We start from the raw sequence: 23,591 nt of genomic DNA on the forward strand, positions 1-23,591 counted from the left end.
CTGTCTGTATGTATGTATGGAGTACGTACAATAAGAGATCAGTCCTTATTTGTGGTGAGGGTAGCTTGCGAGGAAATTATATCATGAAAGACTACTTCTTGCAGTTATATCTGAGTATTTTGAGTAATTTTGCACAGTTGAAACTCGATAATTCTCACTATTTTTTATGTCCTACTGCAGGCTACAGGTATATTCTCAGACAGAGAATGAATGAGTGTTAATCGCCAAGTTTGCTTTATAAAAAATATCAAGAGTTCCATTAAAGACTACAACTCCACCTTAATCTGCCGTACTGAACCTTTTTACACCAAAACAGTAAAACATAATTGGCCTTACTACAAAAACTTTAACCACTGTTTTACACTTGTCTAAAAAAAATGTGGCTCCAAAATGAACCATATGTCAACGTCATAATTTGACATTTTTTTAGACAAGTCTTAAACTGACGTTAAAAAGTTTTTGTGGTAAGACGGATAAAGTCTATACCTAGCCATCCTCTGAGCATATTTAAAATAGTTTGTCTGAAAAATCCACATATTGAATTTGAAGGTATTCAGAACCAGGAATGAAAACCCTGCGAAACAGGTCTCCCTAAACCCCAATGAAGTACGAATATTATCAAATGACGCATTACGCAGTCACCAAGGAATTTAAATACAGTAATGAGGATCCCAAATCAAAATTAGCAGAAGACAAACGCACCCTGAGGGAATAATCCATTAATATGAACAACAAAAGGTATATTATATAATGACGTCTTGCTTATTATGGCCTCGTGAGGAAATGAGGCCATAGAACGTTTATGTATTCAGGACTTAAGTTCTGTGAGATATGGCTTTGAAAGACTTCAGGATATTTCTTCATTCATTTATGAATGATGAGGACTTGTTAGTATATTTACTACTTAATATTTTTTTTGTAATATGTGAAAGGAACTTTGTCTCTACCGGTCAAACTTTCACGCTAAAACTACCGAACCGAATTGAGCTTGAGAAAGAATATAGGTATACTTTTTAACAAAATGCACAAAATAGTTTCCTCGTCATGTGGGGTCGCAGAGTCCCGAAAGGTAATAAAATAAGGTAAGGAAATGTAAAATATAAGTAATATTTAATTTAAGATAACACCAGTTGTAATAAAGGGCACCTATTTATCGGATTCTTCTATCAGAAATTCAATAGTGTTTTCCACTAGCAATCAGTACCTGAGTTATGAAAAAATAATTAAAATCGATTGAAACATAAGTAACGAAAGCTTGAGTACTTCTAAGAAACCTTCATAATATCCTTCGAGAGTAAATTAGCTTAATATCAGGTTATGTTTACTTAGGCGACTATGCCTGTACCTGCTTTTTTATCAAATCATAATTTCCTTTTTTACGGCAAAAACCTTTTAACTAAAACTTCCGGTGCTGATGATATTAATTAGAATTAATTTACCTTTTTTTACCTTCAAAGTAAAATAGATCTTTTGCTAATTTAGTTTCTTTTTTCGTGTTGTATATCTCGTACAGAAACTTCCGTTAGAAAAAAACTTTTTATAGACACTATCTATAAAATGCTTTTTCACTCCCATTTTCCTAAACCCTTGGAAAAAATACTTTAAAGACTCCTATGACTATCGGCAGGATTCTATCCATTTCCATACCTAGTTACGTTTAATTAAAAAAATGTTCTAAAAACTACAAACAATGTTAGTCATACCTAAATTAGACTCAAATATTACAAACCGAAAAGCGAACTCACAAAAAAAATCGGTCTAGCATATTTTTAGCCACACGACACACAAAAGCACACCTAAGAGAAAATGATCCACCCTCCCCCCTTAATTACGCCCCCCACAGAGGTCAATGTCCTCGGCCGTAATTAGTCTTACCCCCCATTTCGACCCCTTATTTTTACCCCCAGTTTTGCGGGAAAAAAGAGTTTCAATCATAGATGTCTTTAGAAGTTGAATCATTGATGATTGTTACTTGTATCGTCCATGGTGGTTCATGGGTAACCTTAGGGGTAATGGGTTATAGGTTAAGCAGGGATTAATCAAGAGTGATCTGAGTGTTAGGTTGAAACTCATTTATTCGTTGACCAGATAATCTGGTTCTTACGCCTTCATTTCATGGTTTGGTGGCGTCAATAATTATGTTTTTGTGGGAGGAAATATGATGGGAATTCTTCCTTATTCCTCATTATAATTTGATGGTGTCTACATTAATAATGTCTGCTGATGACGTAGTGGTAATAGGTTCTGCTTACTTTTGGTCTCAAATATTATTTTTTTGTCTTAATACACATTCCTACCTCGCATAACTTATTCCTAGAATTGAACACAAACATAGGTATAAAACTATCTATCTCTCCCTATCACCCAAAAAATCTATGCCATTCCCCTACCTTTTACCAAAAATGTTCCAAACTAGGGTAGTCCATGAAGCCGTGGGGCGACAACTCAACTAGCAGTTGATATAGTGCAGCTCCCGAACAATTTACTTAGCATTTTCTTGGCAAGGTTGCACGTTAAGCCCAACTTTTTAAAGGAAAACTTAAAATTATGTCTCTCAGCGGACTTTCTAACGATGTAAATTCGTGCTCAAATTACTGTGAGAGGATTTTGCAGTACAAAGAATAGTTACGTTTTGGAGTATTGGGTTTTTATTCTAAACTGAAAATCTCAATTCGAATAAATTACTATTAGTAACAAAGTGAGTTCATTTGATATTTATAACCACGGAGGAGAAAAGACTAGCGGAGGTGCCCTAACGTAAAATCTCCTAACAAAGCAGCGCGCCAAAATTCGGGTGAGCGGGGGACGAGGAACGTTACTGGCTCCACCCGTGCTCCACCCTTATACGCCTTTTATGGGAAGCCACCCATTTTTTGTAAATCCATCTAGCGTGGAATAGGATGATTAAAATCTAACCCTAAACTAACATCGACCACTAGTGACATACACAAAAGTAAAGTAAATACTCAAAATTAATCATTCTATTAAAATAGTAATTGAATTAGAAAGTTTGAAGAAGCATTCATTTGAAATGAACAAATAAAAAGAGAGAGATAAAAAAGTTAGAAAATTAATTCTTATATAGGTATTATTTTGTGCAGAGAACTTGCCCCACAACAATTTATTTACTCCCCCAGAAATGAAATGGGTATAATTCTACTAGGAACCATTAAACGGAGACTCGATGAAAAATCATTTTTATTCACCACGGGTCTAAAATACCCCCATGGTGTAATTTAAGTATCAACTATTGTCATTGTGTTAGTTCGTCTACTAGCCACTATGGCATCACAAGCACGAAAATTCGTTCTATTTGTTCTAGAACCGTGCTGCGATGACTGTTGTTATTTTCGATGTTGCCATATTACGAAATTCACCAAGAAAAATGGGAATTAAAATTATAGGGACAGTACCAAATTAGAGTTTTCACAACTGTATCATAACGGCGCATCCACTAAGTAGCAGACTTTATGTAAGTCGGATGTTGCTCTGAGTAAAGGTACATTCAAAAAGTATGTACGGCAAGAGAGATATACCTATATAAAAATCTTATATTTGTTATAAATTTTTGGAGCCATTGCAAAAATACTGTTTTTATAAAATGTAGTCTTAGATCTTATTACATGTAACTGATCACAACGATGCTGCCTGGTTACTAAAAGAAATACATAGTTAGAGTTATGATTAATTTTAAGATAATTGCAGCTTTTTTAAATAAGGCCTTTTTTAAGAATGGGTGATTGAATTTTCGATGTCTGGTAGCACTTAATTTTGTAACGGGTGTCTCTGTCTTGATGAACACAATTTTACTTCAAATATACGTAAGTCGACTACTTACCGAAAGATGGTGTTTTTATAATTTTAAATTTTCATGATAATATATCATATGTTTTGGTTTGTAAATAATCTACAAAAAAAACTTGTAGGATGCAAGGAAAAATGAAGCTGTTTTTTAAGGCAAAAATTGGTACCAATAATATACATTGATACAAGATTCATACGAAAATAATACAAATTCACTTAGAGGTTCTAGAAATGTAGCTATTCGACGACAGATGTCTCTAGCAAAAAATATGCTTTATAGTAAAAATATTACTTACACGTGAAATGTTATCCTATGGTATGTTTGAGTTTGGATCCTGAGCAATTTCTACAATTAATGATAGCGCATTTCGTCGTTTTAATCGAGTAACAAATAAAATTTGTTGAAATTGTGGTAAAAATACAACTATGACAAGATGTCAGTTTGATGTGAAGGACGGTATATGGGCGGTGTCCAGCCACGCCTGTCGTGACGTAGTCGTGACGTATTTGACCTACCTGAAGGCGCGTGACCTACCTGCGTTAGGGCATCTCCGCTAGTCTTTTCTCCTCCGTGTTTATAACCCTTTCTTGTTAAAACAGCTGTCAATCTAATTTGTATGAGATTAAGTGTGGAAATCGGTACCTATAAACGACTATGAGCTTTTTACTGTAAGAAGGAAAGAAAGAAGGAAAGTTACCAAAAACCATAAAATCCAACAATCAGCCAAGCATAACAAATAACTAGACAAATGCTAGAGATTATAATGGAAGCCGAAATAAAGATAATTACGTTTGACAGATTGCCCAGGGGATTTGTCGACTCACTCCGAAGATATTACAAAGATTGTAATCTAAGTTAGTCAGGTAATCAAGCTGTCAGAAATATGCTCGAGATGAGGATTATTTTTGGAGATTTTTTGGCTTACTTGTAAAGCCTAGACTGTAGAACTAAATTTGATATTTTTTGGCTAAGGTATGAGTTGAGTATGACTAAGGTTTAAAGGTACATGCATATTATTGCAAGCGTAGGAACGAGTTATTCTAATTTGATGCGAATTAGATGATAAATCAGAGGCCTACTTTTGTCGATATTGCATTTAAACTGTAGTCCTACTGTATAAAGTTCTTTATTTATTTTATGGCATCTGAGATTCTGTCAACTTCTTCATTCAAATGTTTCTATAGTCAGATGAATAAAAATGTACTTACTCTTTTCGTCATGCATAAAATTAGGTTTTTACCAAAACTCAAGCGAACGACACAAGTAGTGTATCATATTTTTCTTAGAGCGAACACGAAAATCTTATATTACCGAGGTGTAGAACATAAATTGCGGGCGTGACAAGTTAATTTATTGCCTTCTGCTTCTCCTATAAATTAGTACGTTGTTATTTTACGTATAATGTGATAATAATAGGAAAGGGTCTACGTGCTACGGCGTAGCTCGCGACTACGGCGTAGCATATTGTTTTTAGCGTTACTTTATTCGGTGTTAAAAGTTTTTTCCTTGGAAGGAAATGTGGTAAAACTGGCGTTTTACTTACTTTATGGAGCTAAACACTATATTATTATAAAGTTTTCACTATGTCCTTGCTTGTCGTAAATAAGAAGTGACCCAAAATTTGGAAATTCTAGCTTGATCACATAATTTGTTTTCAAAAATGCAAAAGAAATAGTAGAACTACCTACATAGCAGTACGGAGAAAGATATCTTATTCGTATAAATGCTGAGAACGTCTAGAAAGCCCTTGGAACACGGAGACGTAATGCGTTGAATTTAAACATTAGAGTTAACTGCACTGCAATACATTTCTATTGCAATCGCAGTTTCTACACTTTCTAGAACGAAATAATGTTTTTTTAGTTATGTTAAGATGTTTGTTTATAGAGGCTTTGCTATGGATAGTAATTTTCGATAATTCTATGGAAAATTTTCGTCTTAAAAAACAGCAATATTTTATTTATTTATTACATATATGTTACAAAACAATGCACAAACGCCTTCAGCCTTATATTAAAAAGCTTTTAAATCTTAGATTTTAAATATATCGCATTTTAAATAAATCAACCTTTCAAACTCATAATATTCACAGCATTTCTCTTACTATTTTCTGCTAAAATATTTAAAAAGCAAACAAAAGGCGAACGGTATCAGTTTTCAATATCCATTGTGTTGGAGAATGAACTCTCGATCTTATCTCAGATATCCAATCGCTGATTGAAATCGACTAGTTCGCTGTACACTGCGGGCTTTTTTCAATATTTTCTCAGATTGAAATTTGTTGGGCAAGCATTGGAATGTAAATATTTTATGTGGTCGTGAGATTTTTTGGATTAGGTGCGGAGTTGGTTTAATTACTTTTCCTTTTGTGGTTTTGAAGACCTTTTTCTTATTGGCTGGGTTTGTGTTCTATTTTTGGTATGTATTTTTGAAACCTACAAAATATTTAAAATAAACAGCCGTATATTATCGCAGTATTATAATCTAAAATTATATATGAAGTGGTACAACAAAAATAATATTTTTTCATCGCTATTAACTAATTTTGAGATGCAACTGTTAATTTGAAGATTAGTTTGATAAAAATAATTCCTTTTATCGAAGCTTTAGCTTACGGATGTCTGACACTATGTACTTACATAATCACTGCTATACAAGGTGTTGATTTGCATTTGTGCCATAGTTCAGGAGGAGGACATAAAATACGTAAATAATCGATTAGAATTACAGTAGACAGGAAATAGCTAATATGCACTGCTTTTTTGTCATTGTAATGTCGTAGTATTTCAGAAGTAATCCAATTTTATGAATGAAAATGAATGAAATTTATGAATAATCGTTGCGTATTCTTTGTGTTTGCGTTTGTGTGAGTGCGCAGCACGGTTTTAAGGCCAGTACCACACGCGCCAAGTTTAAATACGGCTAGATGACAGTTTTCGGAATTCGGAAAAAAAATAAAAAAAAAATATTACGTACCAATTTTTTTGTTGATTTGGGTCGAGAATCATTAGCATAATTACGTCATTGATTATGGCACGGATGCAAACCAACAGCTTGTATAATATACATAATCACCATTTCCACCACATGACAATAAATCAACTGCATCTAAACCCTAGCGCACACGTCCGTCCAAACGTCACGTCAAAGATGTCAGATCACGTCAACGTCATTTTCTGCAAGATTACACTTGAGGACACAACGAGCGCTTGCTTAATGAAGCCCGGTCGGTTCGCGCTCGCTCCACTAGGCCATGTAATTGGATGTGTTAACTGGTATGTGGACACGCCTTTAGAATTCTATGTGTAATGGCCTTTGAAGATTTAGATGTAGGTTTTTTAGTGCTGTTTCTGTTGTTAAATGGATAGAAAGTACTTGTGATTTTTTTCATGGCTTTGTAACGGCTAGTTTAGCACTGTATTGATTTGTAATCTAACCGTATTTTATAACTCACAACAAAATACAAAGTCGTCTGTTGAAAATAACTCCGTGCACCTGAATAAAAAGTAGCATATAGCCTCCTACGTTAAATGAGCTTTCTAACACTGAAAGCATTCAATTAGGTCCAGTGAATTCTGAGATTAGTGCATAGCAATGATTAGCAAACTATTTATTTGAAAAAATATGTATTATTTTCAGTAAAATAGTAACACTGCAATCATTATGTACAAAACAGAACCAAACTATCTCAGCTCGTGCAAGTCTTATACGTTTAAATGAAGACCTCCTTACCGTTCCTCCTCTTAGTACTTACTTATACACTGTATAGTACAGTAACTCCTCTCAGTACTTATACCTAGGAGAACTAAATAACTTGCGGAGGTACCATAACGGAAAATTGCCAAAGAAAGTAGCGCGTCAAAATGCGGGCGAGTGAGGGACGAGGAACTTTACTGTCTTTGCCCTTATGTGGAGTGATGACTTGCGCAAGACGGCTGGCATGAGCTGGATGCGAGAAGCCGAAAAACGATCTCAGTGGCGTGCACTTGGAGAGGCCTATGTCCAGCAGTGGACTGCGATAGGCTGATGCCTTCTTTGGAACCTGTCCATTTTTGTAATACCAAAAATCGTTGAAAGATGTCTCAAAGAATCCGAAAGCCTCGTTACTCGTACGTAACTGATCTTTTTGGTCATGCCCAACGTACCTATTTGACCTAGGAGAGGGCGCCTGACCTACATTGTGGCATCTCCGCTATCTTACCTAACTCCGTGACTTATACCAACACTGTATATAGTACCGTATTTCCTCTTAGTACTTATGCCGGCACTATATAGTAAAGAACTGGGTAAGGAGCCTCAAATCAGGCTGTGAGCGCTTCCAATTAATGTCACTCTTTGTGGCCACGGCGCTTAAGCCTTCCATTGAGGTTGCAAGACTTCTGTAATCTGTACGAGAACCTCCTTATTTTATACTTTAGTATATAGTTTTAAGAAGCTTGAGAATTGGAAAGCTTTTTTAGTAAACAACGCTGGAAAAATATATATGCTACCATTTTTTTTGCAGTTTTACCCGCATCGCAGGGGCACATGTTTCCGTGCCTGTGTTATCTAGGAATCGTGTAGATTTAGACAAGTTTGTTTTTTCAAATCGATACAGCCAGGAAAGGTTGACATCTATGGAGCCTACAATGCAAACAAACCAACAATGAATTAAATCTTTCCACTTTTTATAATCTGAAAAGATTTAAAAATAAATTTTAGTAGGTATAAAATTTTTCATCAGATAATTAATTAAAATGCCATAGTTAATAATAATTTCTCTAATTTGACAATTCTTAATTCCTTTTTTCTTATAAATATAGCTTTCGCGAGCCTTTTTTCATGTATTTTTTACACATTTAAAACTATAAACCAACTACATGCCTACCCAAAAAATAGTCATCAACAATCTCCCTAAGAAAGGCATGAAACCATAACTATAGTTCCCAACAATACTTGACTGATGGAAGTTCGATTGACCCGCGCGTTAACTCGCGAATGATAAATGGGGTGGCTTCAGCAAAAACACGCCCGCCAAATTAATGATAGAAATTAAGCCAAGTAATATAGCTTTGTAGGTTTTTGTGCCGTTTACAACTAGGTATTATTCTAGGTCATATTATGAATTGGTGAAAAGGATTATTGTATTAATATGAAGGATTAAATGTGAAGTTTTTTGGGTCGTTTTGTATTTGAATGTACGCGTTTTGTGAGCTAATGAAATGAAAGAATGAAAGAATTTTAGTCTTTGAATGACTTTCAATTTAGTTTTTTTTTTTTTCATTTTGTGGTGAAATGTTTTCGTGTAATCATGTGTGTGATAAATGTGTGCAAAATTACGAATTATTTTTTGTGTAGATATGAGCTCACTGTATTATAAGACATCGTGAGCTGTTAGATTAAAATACAAAAGGATCCAATTAACAACTTGTAACTAAACAATGGTCAAATAACTTAGCTAGTCAGCAGCAGCATATAATGAAAGTTTAAAAGATAACCCGATAACTAACTTTAAACCATATTTATCTCCAAAAAACGAGAAAACTCAGTGTCACCCAAAATTAAAGCAAATTGCGAGCCATTACTTACAAACTGCACTTCAAGCTCTACTGCAAAAGATTTATTCAACACTTAACAGAAAATTTGCACATTTTTGCTGACCCATCTCTTAAGCGTTCCTATATTATTATTATGATCCGTCTTAATAAATAAATAAATATTATTGTTATTATTTATCCTTGTGGATGAAGGATGTGATTGACAAATATCAAATATAAGGACGACCTTTGGATACTTTACCCTAAAAACACGTCACTTAAAAATCAACCTTAAGGTGTTAAAAATAAGGTTGATTTTTGAATGGGGTGCAAGATAGTTGGGGCAGAGTTGTCAGCGTGATTTAGTACTGGCAGGGTAGATGAAAAATTGTCGGCACAGCGCACAAATCATCCGAGCGCCTATACCGATAGACGGACAGACAATAATTTAGCGTCGGCCGATATTTATCCCCTGTCCGACGTTAGATTGGGACGATAATTGGTGTTGCTACACTTTCGTTTAGGTTCATACGGATTATGGGTTCCCGGGATATTTATTGGCTATTTCTTTTTTGCTAATTGTGTGAGGACTACTAGTTTTTGTACCTGGTTTCACTCGAATTTCAGTAAAGAAGTTATATTTACATCATATTTCTTGACTATGTAAAACACATAGGTAAGAAGTGATGGTTTGTGAAATTGAACTTCAAAAATGCTTATTTTCAGACTAGTTTAAATAAATGACTTTTTATCTATGTAAATGATTAAACTTTTGGGATAAATTTCATAATGATAGATACTAGGCATTAAGCCGTGACATAATGCCAGACAGATTCTGATAAATATACTATAATTGTTAGTATTTCTTATCTTTATCATTAGTTATTAGGCAGAATTAGGCACATATTTCTCAAACTAGGGCTTAGTCCTATTTACAGTGACGAGGGATAATACTGAAGAAATATAGATCTTTCTAGCTTTAGTAGATAAAATAAATCATTATCTATTTTTTCATTGTTTCGTAATGTTGTCCAAAAAGCCTATTTATTTTCTAATTTATTTACTATCTATGGGTGCTATTTAATATAGATAGATACCTTTATTTATTTATAAAACAATCCCTTTTACAGGTTTTTCTTTCTTTTTTTAAAATAAAATAGTATGTAAAATACATTCTCTATACACGTACATTTCCTTACATTCAAAACAGTACAAGCTGACATAAACTAGCCTAGCTAAATGTGCACGCGAGTGTAGCTCATGTTATGTCAAACAACCTGGCCGATGTTCTATTGTTTTTACTATAGTAAATAAACTATTTCTTATGTTGTCAGAAAATAAAAAATAATATTTTAAACGTAATAATAATTGGGGAAGCCCACTCCAACATAGTTGGGGAAAAAGCTTGGAAGATGAGAAATGTATAGATTTTTTTTTTCTAAATGTGGTGCCAAAATGCATCCTCTATTACACGTATATTTCCTTACATCCAAAACAGTACAGACTAACATAAACTAGCCCAGTTTACATGCACGGCAGTGTAGCTCGTGTTATGTGAGACAACCTGGGCGATGTTCTATTGTTTTTATTATAAATACGAGAGTCCTGTTTCCCCCGTGTTACGCTAGCTCTGAGTAGCCTTGCTTTCGCTTTGTAGGGATTCTTACAGACGGGGCTTGTTTTTTCGTACTTTCTGTGTAAGACTTGTTTTTTTTTTTTTAATTCTGGGTATTTATTTAAAGAGTGATAATTAAATAATATGACCCTGTACCGTTATTGCAAAGCTAAAGAATTCATTTGTTTGTTTTAACGCACTATATTAGAATTGGTTTACATTTACATTTTACATTTGTAAAATAAGGGATTACTCGTCCGATAAAAAATAAATAGTGCAGTTTTAAATTGGATCTCACAAACGATTTATCATACGACGCTTTATACAGATGCGCGAAGTAGTTTCCACGAGATGCGAGTGAAACCAATGGCAGAAGCTAATAGGATTTATGAATACTTTGTAAAGGCACAGCTAAAATAGGGATAAGTTTTCACAAGGAACTCCCAAACTATAAGGTGTTACAAAGGGTGTTATAAGCAGAGACGCTACCTAGCTATTCCGCTTCAGCGCACTTATAGTGAAGTTAACCACTCGATAGGAAACGTATCAAAGACATGAGTCGTGTGAACGCTTAATTAACTAACTACTAATAAATTAATTTGTTATTCACACCGTTTGAGAAACGGTACTTCCTTACTATAAGCGTTTATTGATTTGACCTTTAGGTCTTAGCTTCGGTCCCTGTTCTAGTGAATCTATACTAATATTATAAAGCTGAAGAGTTTGTTTGTTTGTTTGTTTGAACGCGCTAATCTCAGGAACTACTGGTCCGATTTGAAAATTTCTTTCAGTGTTAGATAGCCTTTTTATCGAGGAAGGCTATAGGCTACTTTTTGTTCAGGTACGGGAAGTAATTCCCACGGGATGCGGGTGAAACTGCTGGCAGAAGCTAGTTTAACTATATGACACTTTTAGGTGAAATATGCACGTACCTACTACCAACACTTCATAAGGAGATCAGATAAAAAAGTTGGATAAGAATTTTCTTTGAATGACTATAAGTGACAATAAAACAGTTTTATTTTATTATTTATTATATTTTGTGCACACATTTTACAAAAAACCTGCTACATTAATTTTTGAGAAAGAAATATAAAAAATAAACATGATTTCTAAACTAAATTGTGCCTTTTAACGACTAGGGGCTTTACCTACTGTAATTAGCATGATTCTGTTACTATTCATTTTCAATAAAGTCCTTATAACAAACATGAAAAAACACTACTTACTCCCCTTAAAATTTCCCCTTAATACAAGCCAACTAAAACACAGTTAAATAAGTGAAGTGGAAACTTCCAGCACAGCATGGAGTTTGCATACGGAAGGAGTCAGAAACGTGAGCCCAACCAGCTCCAATGTGCTCTTATTAAAACTTGATACTACCAACTACTGCTTTCACATTACTTTGATCGTCTTTGAGTTTAGAGGAAAGTTTTTTTTTAGTTGGCTTAAGGGGAATACATTATTTTTATGGTTTTGTGAGTAGTTTGTAAAGATTGCAAGATATGAATGACGATATTTACTTATTTTTTAAACCCGTTTTGTTGCCCTTTTCGTTTGCGCCATAGACAGTAACAATTAATTGCATAATATCTTAGTGAATTACATAATATCTTAGTATATAATCTCACAATCTAGATGATTTACTAAGATATTATGTATAATTGTTACTGTCTATGTTAATAATTGTCAACGGCTCATGTTTTTTGGTCCAAGACATGAAATTCAATATAAATATATCTCACTATCTACTATTATTCCCTCACCAACTTAAAAGCTAGTTAAATTGAATAAAAAAAACCTACGTTCCACATTCAAATCAAATTAATGACGTCATAAACAAAAATGGCGCTCACTACCAGTGCGGACGACCGGCGCAACCGCAGCGACCGCTAGTTAATGAATTTAAAATTAAATACACATAAAATTGTGGGAACTTGCCCACTGCATTGCTTAACACATGACTTTACTCAGAATGATAATATTGTTTTATTCAGTAGAATAAACTGCTGAGAGGCTTATAGCTGCTGAATGACTGACCATATGACGATATGGAAACTGTATGTATAGTAAATAAAAACTGTGGCCTACCAATCTTTGGGTGAAATTGAACGTAAGAACATCGATTTCCCCTTATACTTGTATAATTTGTCAAAACTAGTAAGTATCTAACTACAACTACCTTGGACGCCTGTACATTCAACTTCGGTAAGCGCATTTACAAATAAATAGTTAAAGATCAAAGAAATATCTATTGCTATACCTACCTTCAGTGAAAAGAAAGACAAGCAAAGTAAACGCCTCGCACAGATCAAGAAGCTTTCATTTACATTGCTTGGTGATTTCTTATTGGAAACAACAAAATCCTTAGAGAAATCTCCACCTACCCATTATGAAATACTTTCTAAAACCCATCCTTAATATCTGCCCGAAACCCCTAAAACTCCTAAAATCCTGTCAAACTTATTTATTTTAGGCAACACTAACGATGATTGATGGAAATCCAATTGTATAAACAAAACAAAATAGCAATTAATATCCGCCATTTTGTACAGACAAACAAAAAATCAATAAGCTGCCGGTTAGCGTTTTAAATTAAAAAGTTTTGTTGGCAAAGTAACTCGAAGAGGCTCGAGATTTTGTTCCACGTCAATCACTTGGCGTTTTATTAGACTGTTATATATTAATGTATTGGTATAATAATGGGAAGTGAAGGAAAAGGGGAATTCTGTTGTCTTGTCAGAAATATGATGTAAAGTTTAGTATTTTCTTCTGATGCCTTTTATTACTTCCTATAGCTACGGGGTTAGAAAACAAAGCATGAGACACTTAACATAGCAAAATCGCCAAAAAAATCTTTTTGGTTCTGAAAACTATTTCACCAAAACAAAAATTTCTTCCACCCACACAGTTTTGCCAAATCGAACAAAACGCATTCCCATCTCATCTCCAAAACGAAATGCATCGATAATCGCAACCGCATTCGGAAATCGCATCCCTATTTGGTAAATCGGTAACAATATTCGATACAAACTATCGAGTCTGTACGACGCGACCAATGAAACTGCATCGTACTCGGCTGAATCGAAATCCCTGATTGGTATCGACGTTCCTAGGATACAGTCGTTTATTTTATTTTTATGCTGATCTGGAAGCAGGGCTGTGAGATGTTTGCATCTGTTTAGATGTACGAGTATATATTTGTGGGGAATCTGTGTGCTTAGTCGGGCTTGAATAAGAGCTGCTGATTTATTTTTGTCTACGTGAAGGAACTATTTTACAAAAGCCATAATTTAATTGAGTTTATTTGCACAATATAAAGAAAGTATTTTTTGTTTGTTAGTTTGTATTCTAAAAGGTCCGAAACTTCAGGACCAATTTGAAAAATTCTGTAATCGTTGGAAAGCTACATTAGTTGTCCCCGAGTAACATAAACTACATAAAATCCTGTTACATACAGTTATTCCCACAGCATGCCAGTGAAACCGTGAGAATACAGCCAGTTCAATACACAATGCAACAAAAATTACATTACACAATATTTATTCAAGAAAACACTCCAACTTCAGTCCACCACTATGTGAGGAACACCCCTACATAATGCACCTTCCCTATACGGTAACCAATTAATCCTCAAGCCAGGTACTCCCAAAAAGCTATTGTTTCTACTCGGTAGGTGTTATCAGCGCCATTGAAACTAGTTTCCCCGTAAATAATAATACCTATCGATATATTTATTACGGTGTTCGGGTGATGTTGAATAGAATTGCATTAAAATTGGGGCGGTTTATTGTTTGTTTTGTAATTATAATATTAACTGCTAAAATAAACACGCGTGGTACTTACCACAAGCCTCTCAAATACGAGTGTGCGGATTCAATTCCAGGTCAAGCAAAATTACCTATGATGCTTTTATATGTAAAAATAGTTCTAAATAAATCAATTGATGTCCAGAATAGATTTTATTGAATTTGGCAGGTAATTTGGGTCTGAATATCATAAATTATATTATTTTATCAGTAGATATCCACGTCATTCCTAAGTATCATCTCTAGGCTTTATGTTATCCTGATAAGCCAGTGAAACCCCGCAAAACAACTACTCACATAGTATCTAAACACATTAAAAAGCATATTTAGTATCTAGTAAAGGTAGATATATAACACGACGATATTTTCAGAGTATTTTATTACCAGTAAACCTTGGTCTAAAATTGATATTTCCACTAAACAGTAAAGACCCTGGATTTGGTATCAAAAAACCAATGTAACGTTTCCAGTAGATACGTGGGATTCGTAGAAACAGCACAAAGCGAATACTGAGAAACGTGCAGATCTATTGCAGGAGCAATGTGGAGGTAAACCTCGTTTCATGGAACTGGTGTTCACGCCAATGAAAATCTACCTTTCAGAGAATGCTTGTAATATTTGAAATCAAATTATAGTAAAACATGTTTTATTTTTTCAAAGTCAAAGTATTATTATTCGTCCGTTACCTATATGAAAAAAAAAAAATTTTTTTTTTTTGGTCTCAATGCAAGGATAATAGTCGTTTTTAGTTTCAAAAGTACAAAAATCATAAGTAAGTGGAATGAGGTCTGAGGTCTTTCCACAAAAAAACAATGCTAGAATCTTGTGGAAAGATACCGTTTATAAAATGTAGGATTATTCTACTTATTAATTCGTTAAACTCTGTATGGAAAAATACACTCGCAGCCAAATAAACGTAGCCCCACGATTAAAAATACAAAAACCATTTCATAATTACATAAAGTTAAATATACGTAACTGAAAACCTCAAACCTCAAATAACACAGTAATTGTAATTACACATAAGTAGGTAGCGAATTATTGAAACTATTTGCGGGTAGTTACGCTCCATAAATAAACCTTCGCTGGATTACATTAAACCCTGTTTATATAGAGGATGAGTTTAATACTTTAAGTTATGCTGACAATTGCCAGTGTGTGCTCTGTAATGAATGCGTAATTATACAGTGTTTTGTTGTGTGCGTGCGGTTAACGTTGTGTATCTGTAATCGTCATAAATTTTGGAATAAAATTGCAAGCAATTATTTATTTTAGCAATATTTTATTTTGTTGAACAAGCTGTTAAATGATGCCTCTATTGTAGAATAAGGTAACAGCAAAAAAGGCTAAAATGTAAAAAAAAATAATTCTCATTCTTCTCGTGTCTTCTGTTTTGAAAACTTTGAAATGGCTGGTGAATTATTTTACAAAAAATATATGAGCCTGGATTGCAGTGCACGCAACGAAAATTGGGCCAAACTCACTCTTCCGACCCCAAAAGTTGGATGTAAAAAAATAAAAGCACACTGCTCCCCAAAGATGCATTATTCGGACGGACCGACCCGAATCTGACCCAAGATGGACATTCAAGCCATTTTGCGTAAAACACGTAAACATTTTCGGGTTACACTTGAGGCCAACGAAACCAACCCACAAAATAAAATACACTGTCGTATTTTTTTTATTAAATTTTGTTTGTTTTTAAATTCCATGTGTTTTTTGTAAAATGTGTATTACTTGCCACTGCTTAAGTCATCGTTGTAAAAATGCTAGAAAGATGATGAGATCACTTAGATACATTTGAATAAATTCAAATACATATCAAAACTGAACTGGTACCAATTTCCAGTGCAATTTCAGCACCACATTTCTACAATTCCTACCACATTTCTATTACACGTGACAACACTACAGAAGGCCGTTTATTGTTTCTGTTCTAGATGATTTATCACTTGAAGATATTGCAATTTAGTTGCAATGTTGAGTTATTAGAGGACCGACGCCAACAAATTGTGGGTCCTTTTTTTTTGCAAGGAAGTGTAATATGATTCGTTAGTTCCGCCAACGTTTTTAGTGTTGGAATGAAATTTAGTTTTTGTTCGCGTGCGTTTTTTGGCTGTGGGAGATGTGAATGGGTATCGGATTGCCGAATCTGGTTTAGATACCGCGACCGATTTTTACGATTTTTAAATATTTTTAAAGTACGTTTATAGAGTTGGTATTAAGCCAATATGAATAATAAATATTCATGTTTTGAAATCTCAAAATCTAGTCCATTTATCGTAAAGACAAAATATTTTTTTTGACATGAAAAAAGGACAGTCTGATCCTCTATCTCTCTATATATCAATCTATACTGAACTTTCTACAACACACCATCTTTACTTAACATTCACAACAACAGCTTATCTCTTACAAAACAAGTTTTCAACGTCACTGACAAAGAAAATACACTTTTTTTGTTATCAGTATCATGATCCAATTATTGCGCAGATTGCTTGCGTTGCTGACTGTACTATCGTAGGAAGTACACTTCAGTAACTACCTTTATGTAGACTCCTACGCATTTCAAAAATATTGGAAATATTCCCCCACTCTGAAGGTTTGTGATGCACGCCTGATTAGGCTTTGAAATGAATCTGATATCTTTGTGAAAATAAAAATTGTTTTTGTGTGAGAATTTTAGAATATTACGTGGAAATTGCATAGTATCGAAATACAGGCAAAATAATCTTGATTTCTATTTTCTAAACACCTCACATTTTCTAGCTAAGTAAAATATCCCAAAAAAGTGCTAAACCCAACAATTTCACTCGCATGGATCACAAACTTAAAACATCGCTCAGATAAGTAAATTCCATTCTCCCAACAAAGAGAGCAACATTATCTAGGCCACTACACTATGCATTAGCAGCAGCAATATATTATCGCTAAGTGTTTGTTACATTGCCGGCTGTGCTCTCACAGGATTTCACTATTTACCGCCAACTCCAACAACGCACGCAATGTATGCTTCTCATTCGGAAATTGTTTTCGTACCCTCACGAAAGATTTATTTACAAACACTTTTAGTTTATTTGCTCGCTCGAAAATGGTGATTAATTTTACTTGGAAAACGTGTATGATAATCACGTGCTTTCGCAGAGTTGCAGAGATTATTAAACTGTACTTTTGAAGATTTAACACGTAAATGTTGCTTAATTAGCGGCGTGGTTTCGGTGGGAAAATGTTTATGTTTTTAATTTTATACGAGGATGAAAACTCCTACTTAATTTTTCTCAGCGCAATCGTTTGTACACAGGGTTATTCGTAACATATTCTAATTTCAGTCGATAGTAGCTCCTAGCTAATTAAAAATCCCACTAAAAAAAACAAGAACCACAATCCAATAAAACACTTCTAACAACGAACGAAAGGAAACTTTGAACTCATACTTCACTATAGCAAAATAGCCTGAACCCATAGAGAACAAAGAACTAGTGACATATAGCCTCTTTGCTAATTAAAAAGATCGCAGAGAAACCCTACTTAAATCAGTACGGCTCCCGATTTTACTGACCCGAAATGGGATGCGTATTTTGAAAATGGTGCTAAAGGACTTTTTGAATTCCTTGTATGTGTAGCTTTTTCTTACTGTAGAAATTAGACAACCGGCGTAGCCAAAATTCGGCTTGGATCATTGTTAACTCCAGTATCAAAACTCGCAATAAACTCATTTAAAAGATATATTCCTCTTTCTGTAGGTACCCTTATGAACAACTTCGTTTAAAAATATTCTACTTAATCCATCCATAATTAACAACTCAAGAACAAAACACGATCGCCCGCAAAAATAAAAAATAAAATACCGATTTGCATAAAAGAGCTCAAAGCGAAACTCTTAAACCGCATCAAACTCATTTCTTGCCAATATAAGCAGAAATTCCTTTAAATTTACAACTTCGCTTATCCATTCCACAGAACTTATTTACTGCGCTTATGTTTGGCAGCGTTAAGCCCTGTCTAATCCTCAGAAAAAGGTCCGGGATCCGAAATCAGTAACTTTATTTCCCCTTGTTTCACATTTTTTCGAAAGCTCGGATTCACATCTTTGGACTTTTGGGCGCTATTTGTGGCGAACTTTGGTCACAGAAGCGATTTACTGTTATTGCTGCATGAATTAAAAAGGAAATACGTGGAATGAAATCGGAGAATTTGGAAATCTGAATTCAAAGCTACTGAGTAGGTTAAAGTGTAAGTATATAATTTACGTTTATTCATAGTCGTCTACTACACAACAATCCTTTTACGCGATTTTACCTACCCACAAAAACGATGCAATTAATCCACATTTTCATTGCATCATACTGATGCACCAATTTTCCCAATCTCACACGCCCAGAAATCACGAATCATGCACCTAATTTCTCCCTAACGCCTGATCTCCCACCAAAAGGGTGCCATTTGCAAAGGACGGCGCTAAAGTGGCATTTAAAGTAGGCGTACCTACGTAAATAATAGCAGAGATTGGGGGCCTGTATCGGGGCGTGGGTAAACAGTTCCCAGCCAAGGATGACACAAGATCTTTACACTGATACAAGTGATGTATAGTGAAATTATGGCAACGCAAACATTAGTACGTGAACTGTAATTGCGAAATTAATTAGTTTCTGTAATAACCTGTGCCTCGTAGTTTGTAGATGGAGAGTTTGGACATGCAATTAAGTGTTGTGTCCCAAAGGCATGCTGTGGTCTAGTTGTCGTCGTGACCTTTTTTGGGTGTGTAAATAGTGTGATGGACGTGGGCTTTATTGCTTTTAATATTTTTGGCTCAGACTCTTTTGAGAATAGTAATTAAAATCACAAGCGAGCTTTAAAAACAATCATGTATTGGATGTAGTAAGTAGCATTTCATTGGTACAGGTAGATAAACCTAGTGACATTCTGTTTAGCCTCAGTTTGTAACTAACAGTAAATTAGTCAAATATTATGTAACAAAATATCTACAAACAAATCCAAATCAAACCCATCCAATTCCATCCCTACACGGCTGTCATCAAATTTCAAATCTGTCCCCACTAAAGCAATTACATGGGAATCTATGAGTAGGCATCGATGGCTTGGTGACAGCGCACTCTAATTAACCCCAACTAATTGTGTATAGAGACCCTCTTCGAGTTACCATGTGACAAATGCATTGACGGCTGGACTTGGGCGTAATAATATTCGGCCATTTTTGGAAATGAAAGTCGTTGGGGTAGGTTTGAATTTGGATGTAAGATTAAATTGGATTTATATTTTTGAGGGCTTTTTAGAGAATATTGTTTCTTTTGTTTGAGTGGTTTCCTCAGCTTTTTAATTACAAACCAGTAATCTGGTCATTATAGTTTCGAAATTATATCGGACTGCTATTTAATTCTACAGCACCATTGTTACATCACGCATTGCAATTATTACGTTTCTTCACCCACACATTACACATCAAGCACACAAAACGAACCAAACTTTTAAACAAACAATCACGGCTCCAGTCAACATATAAGGTATTCAAAGGAATTATTCATTGTTCCCGCGACTCGTCCACCGAGTCTACTTCAAAAACACGCTTATCTTCCTCAAACTTGTATCAAGTGAATAAGTCTGAAGTTTGTGCAATTTGCTAAACTTCACCGTATCGACGTCTTGTTAGTATATTTTGCCTTTTGTGAGGAAATATCAAGTTTTACGAGTACTGCGTTTAACAAACTATGTTAGATGCTCCCGGCGTTTAGTACGTTAGCAAAGTTTTGTTATTTATGCTGCTTCAGTTTTGAGTTGTGGTTATTTTATAATGTCGATAAGTGTAGGATAACGTTTCAAGCGTTATTTGACTGTGATGTGATTCTAGAAGTCTAAAGAATGTCTGATAGTAAAAATAGGCACAAAATGTAGGACGTCATATGTCTCTTTTTGAAGAACTCTGTGTACCGCTATGTATGTACAAAATAACTGAATAGATGAACACACATAGCTGTAAAGATAATAGATTTAAATATACAAAAAAGCTTTTAATCACCAAAGAGCACTAAAAATATGTTAAAAAAAAAAAACAAGCTACTGTCACTCGCAGCACTTTAGACAAAAACATGGCGACCAAAAATAATTCATGAAACCAGTGCCATCAGGGCACATAGTTTGTTTTTCACAACCGGCGCGTTGGTGCATAGCCTAGAGCGAGGGTTTATTAAATTTCTGTGATAGCTTGCAATAATCCGATGCATCGTGCATACCCGCCCCGGGTTACCCCGACCCGGGTAATAGCCCGGGTAATCTTATTTTTTTTCAACGTAACATTTTGTATAGCAGTAACGCAGTTTGCTTATTAGCTGAACATCGGCTTATGGTTGAGGGTAGTTTTTTTTTTTTGTTTTTTTGAGTTACAGTTTTTTGCTTAACTTTCTGATTTACTATGGAACGAGTGATTGGGAAAGACATGTTTTGTTAACTCTTGTCTTAATTATTACTTATATTAAAGCTGGAGAGTTTGTTTAAGTGTGGATAATTTGTAGTATGAGAACTAGTGGATCGGTGTGAACATGTGATTTTTCCGAGTGCGCCCAGCCGTTAAACCGCTGGCAAAAACTAGTTAATAACAATCCCGATTACGATATAATCTCACCAAATACGGCTCACCTTAATTATATAATTTATTTCGGCCAACATAAATTCTATAAAAATCCCCGCTTTATTAAATAATGTGAGGAAAAATGTAAGGTAAGACTTCAGCCACAACAATAAATAAATATTTACAAAGCACTTCAGGAAAATGCGGAGAAAACGATTAGAGGGCCGCACAGTGGTTCAACGATGTTTTTTGTGCAGATAAAAAATACTTTTTTTGATCTTTTATTGCGTTCAATTTGTGTTTAACATCCAATATGGGTAGATATGTGGTATTGTCCTTAAGTACGCCGATACAATATTGTTACCATAAAACTCTTATGATGACCTACATATTTGATAATAAAGAGTTGTTATCCTTTCCTTTGTATGTTTGTAAGCGGCTATTGTTTTAGCACAAAAGCTCCACAACACGTGTAAAAACCCCTCATTAGTCGTCGTTTGTATAAAATTCTGTTTGCCATAGTTCCATGTGTGTGTAACTGTCATTTGATTGTGAGGTATTTGGGTTACTAGGATAAATGAAATTCTGAAATCTTTCAAGAGAAATTCACATCGGTTAAAAGAAGTTATTATCTCTACTTGAGTTCACAGTATTGTCTCTAGATACTGGCACACGACGGATAGATTATTTTTAACCGACTTCCCTACAAGGTGAGGTTCTCATTTCGAATATTTGAATTTTAATTAATTGCGGAATCATAAGAATGTTGGGAAATCTAATAACAAGAAATCTTTACAGATAAAATAAAAAAAATCTTTATAATATTTTAATCCCAAACTACTCACAGAACTCCAAAAAATTCTGGCACATAATAAAAAGAGAAAATGGAAATCACGCCAATCGAACTGGCAAATTCAATCACGAAGACAACCTTATATAATTATGTTTGCCTCCTTGCTTTTTCTGGCAGAATGGTGACGTCACAGCTAACTGATATAGACGTTCGGTTCATTGACCCGTCACAAGTTATTTTTCTTAAAGGCTGACCCATTTGTTTTACCTCTTCGGGTGTTCCTTGAAGGAAGCCTTGTGTGAAACGTCAATGCAATCGAGTGTGGGGTTTAAGCATTATTTTTATAATCCGGGTATTGTAGTATTTCTGTTATGTTCGGTACATAAATAGGCATGTTAACTTTTATATTTATTTATTAAATCCTTCTGAAACATATTTTCCGAAATACAAATTCCAAGTATTTATGAAAATAATTTCGACCACTATTCATAAATGCAAGCAGAATTTATCGTAGTTTCCAGAAGCAGGTGAATATGTATGTAAGGTTTAAAATTAAATCAACAATAAAGTTTGGATATCAGGCCATTTACTAATAATGTATCATAACAGTGTTTTGTTCGTGAATAGTGTAGAAATAATTATGATGTATAGCATTTCTAAAATTATTTATTCTTCATTAGTTTTTCTCTATTCGAAAACTCACGATCAATCTAAACTCCGTAAAGAACATTAATTTCAAGAATTTATTATAAAAAAATACTTCTTCACAAATAAATAAGCGTAAAATGTTACTTATGTCAGACATAAATTATGTGGTAAGTATGTAATTGAAAATATTTCATACGTCTCCACTCGTGAGTGCTTATCAAGTCTTCAGAATCGCAATTTAAGGCAGGATTTAGGATTTATTATTAAATGCCTTTGCTCTTTATTATTTCGTGAAAGTAGATTTGAGGATAAAAAGAAAACATTTTATCATTTGGTTGAAATGAAAAATGCTGAAAGACTTGTGTTACGTGGCGGTGAAAAGATCTACATGTTCGATATTTATTAATGTCGATGCTGAAAAAGCGTAAAATTATGGTATACGTAGTTTTTGGGTTATTGAGATACTTGCTGGCTTAACAGGAAAAACTCTATATTCTCGAAAATTATCTTTATTTTATACCAATATAACAAGCAGAATTTAATTTTTTTGGAATTGAAAAGATACTAAAGATACCTCTTCAGATTTTGTACCATTTTATTCATCAATTAAAAACTTAAACTAATTCCTACATTTTCTTTGTTTCAGACTGGCAAACACTTTCATAGAACTTCACTTCTCATCAAAGCTTTCAACCACAAGTTCCGATTGGATCTTGAGCTTAACACGTAAGTAATAATTATAAGAATTTTGTCCACAGCCAAATTTTATTTAGCCCACTGTGTAGTAAAATCATAAAATGGATAAATCTATTTTTAAACGAA

General features: G+C 34.3%; 1 protein-coding gene across 4 annotated transcripts in view; it reads left to right on the forward strand.

The window, feature by feature from the left end:
* LOC124631318 (disintegrin and metalloproteinase domain-containing protein 11) overlaps positions 1–23,591 on the forward strand; it is a 214,089-nt gene that overhangs the window by 44,448 nt on the left and 146,050 nt on the right. For all 4 annotated transcript variants that reach the window (XM_047165652.1, XM_047165653.1, XM_047165655.1 and 1 more), the window contains exon 4: positions 23,416–23,495. In XM_047165652.1, coding sequence (XP_047021608.1) covers positions 23,416–23,495 — 80 coding nt within the window. The remainder of the gene's footprint in view (positions 1–23,415; positions 23,496–23,591) is intronic.

The sequence above is a fragment of the Helicoverpa zea genome, chromosome 6, assembly GCF_022581195.2.
Source record: "Helicoverpa zea isolate HzStark_Cry1AcR chromosome 6, ilHelZeax1.1, whole genome shotgun sequence".
Taxonomy (NCBI): domain Eukaryota; kingdom Metazoa; phylum Arthropoda; class Insecta; order Lepidoptera; family Noctuidae; genus Helicoverpa; species Helicoverpa zea.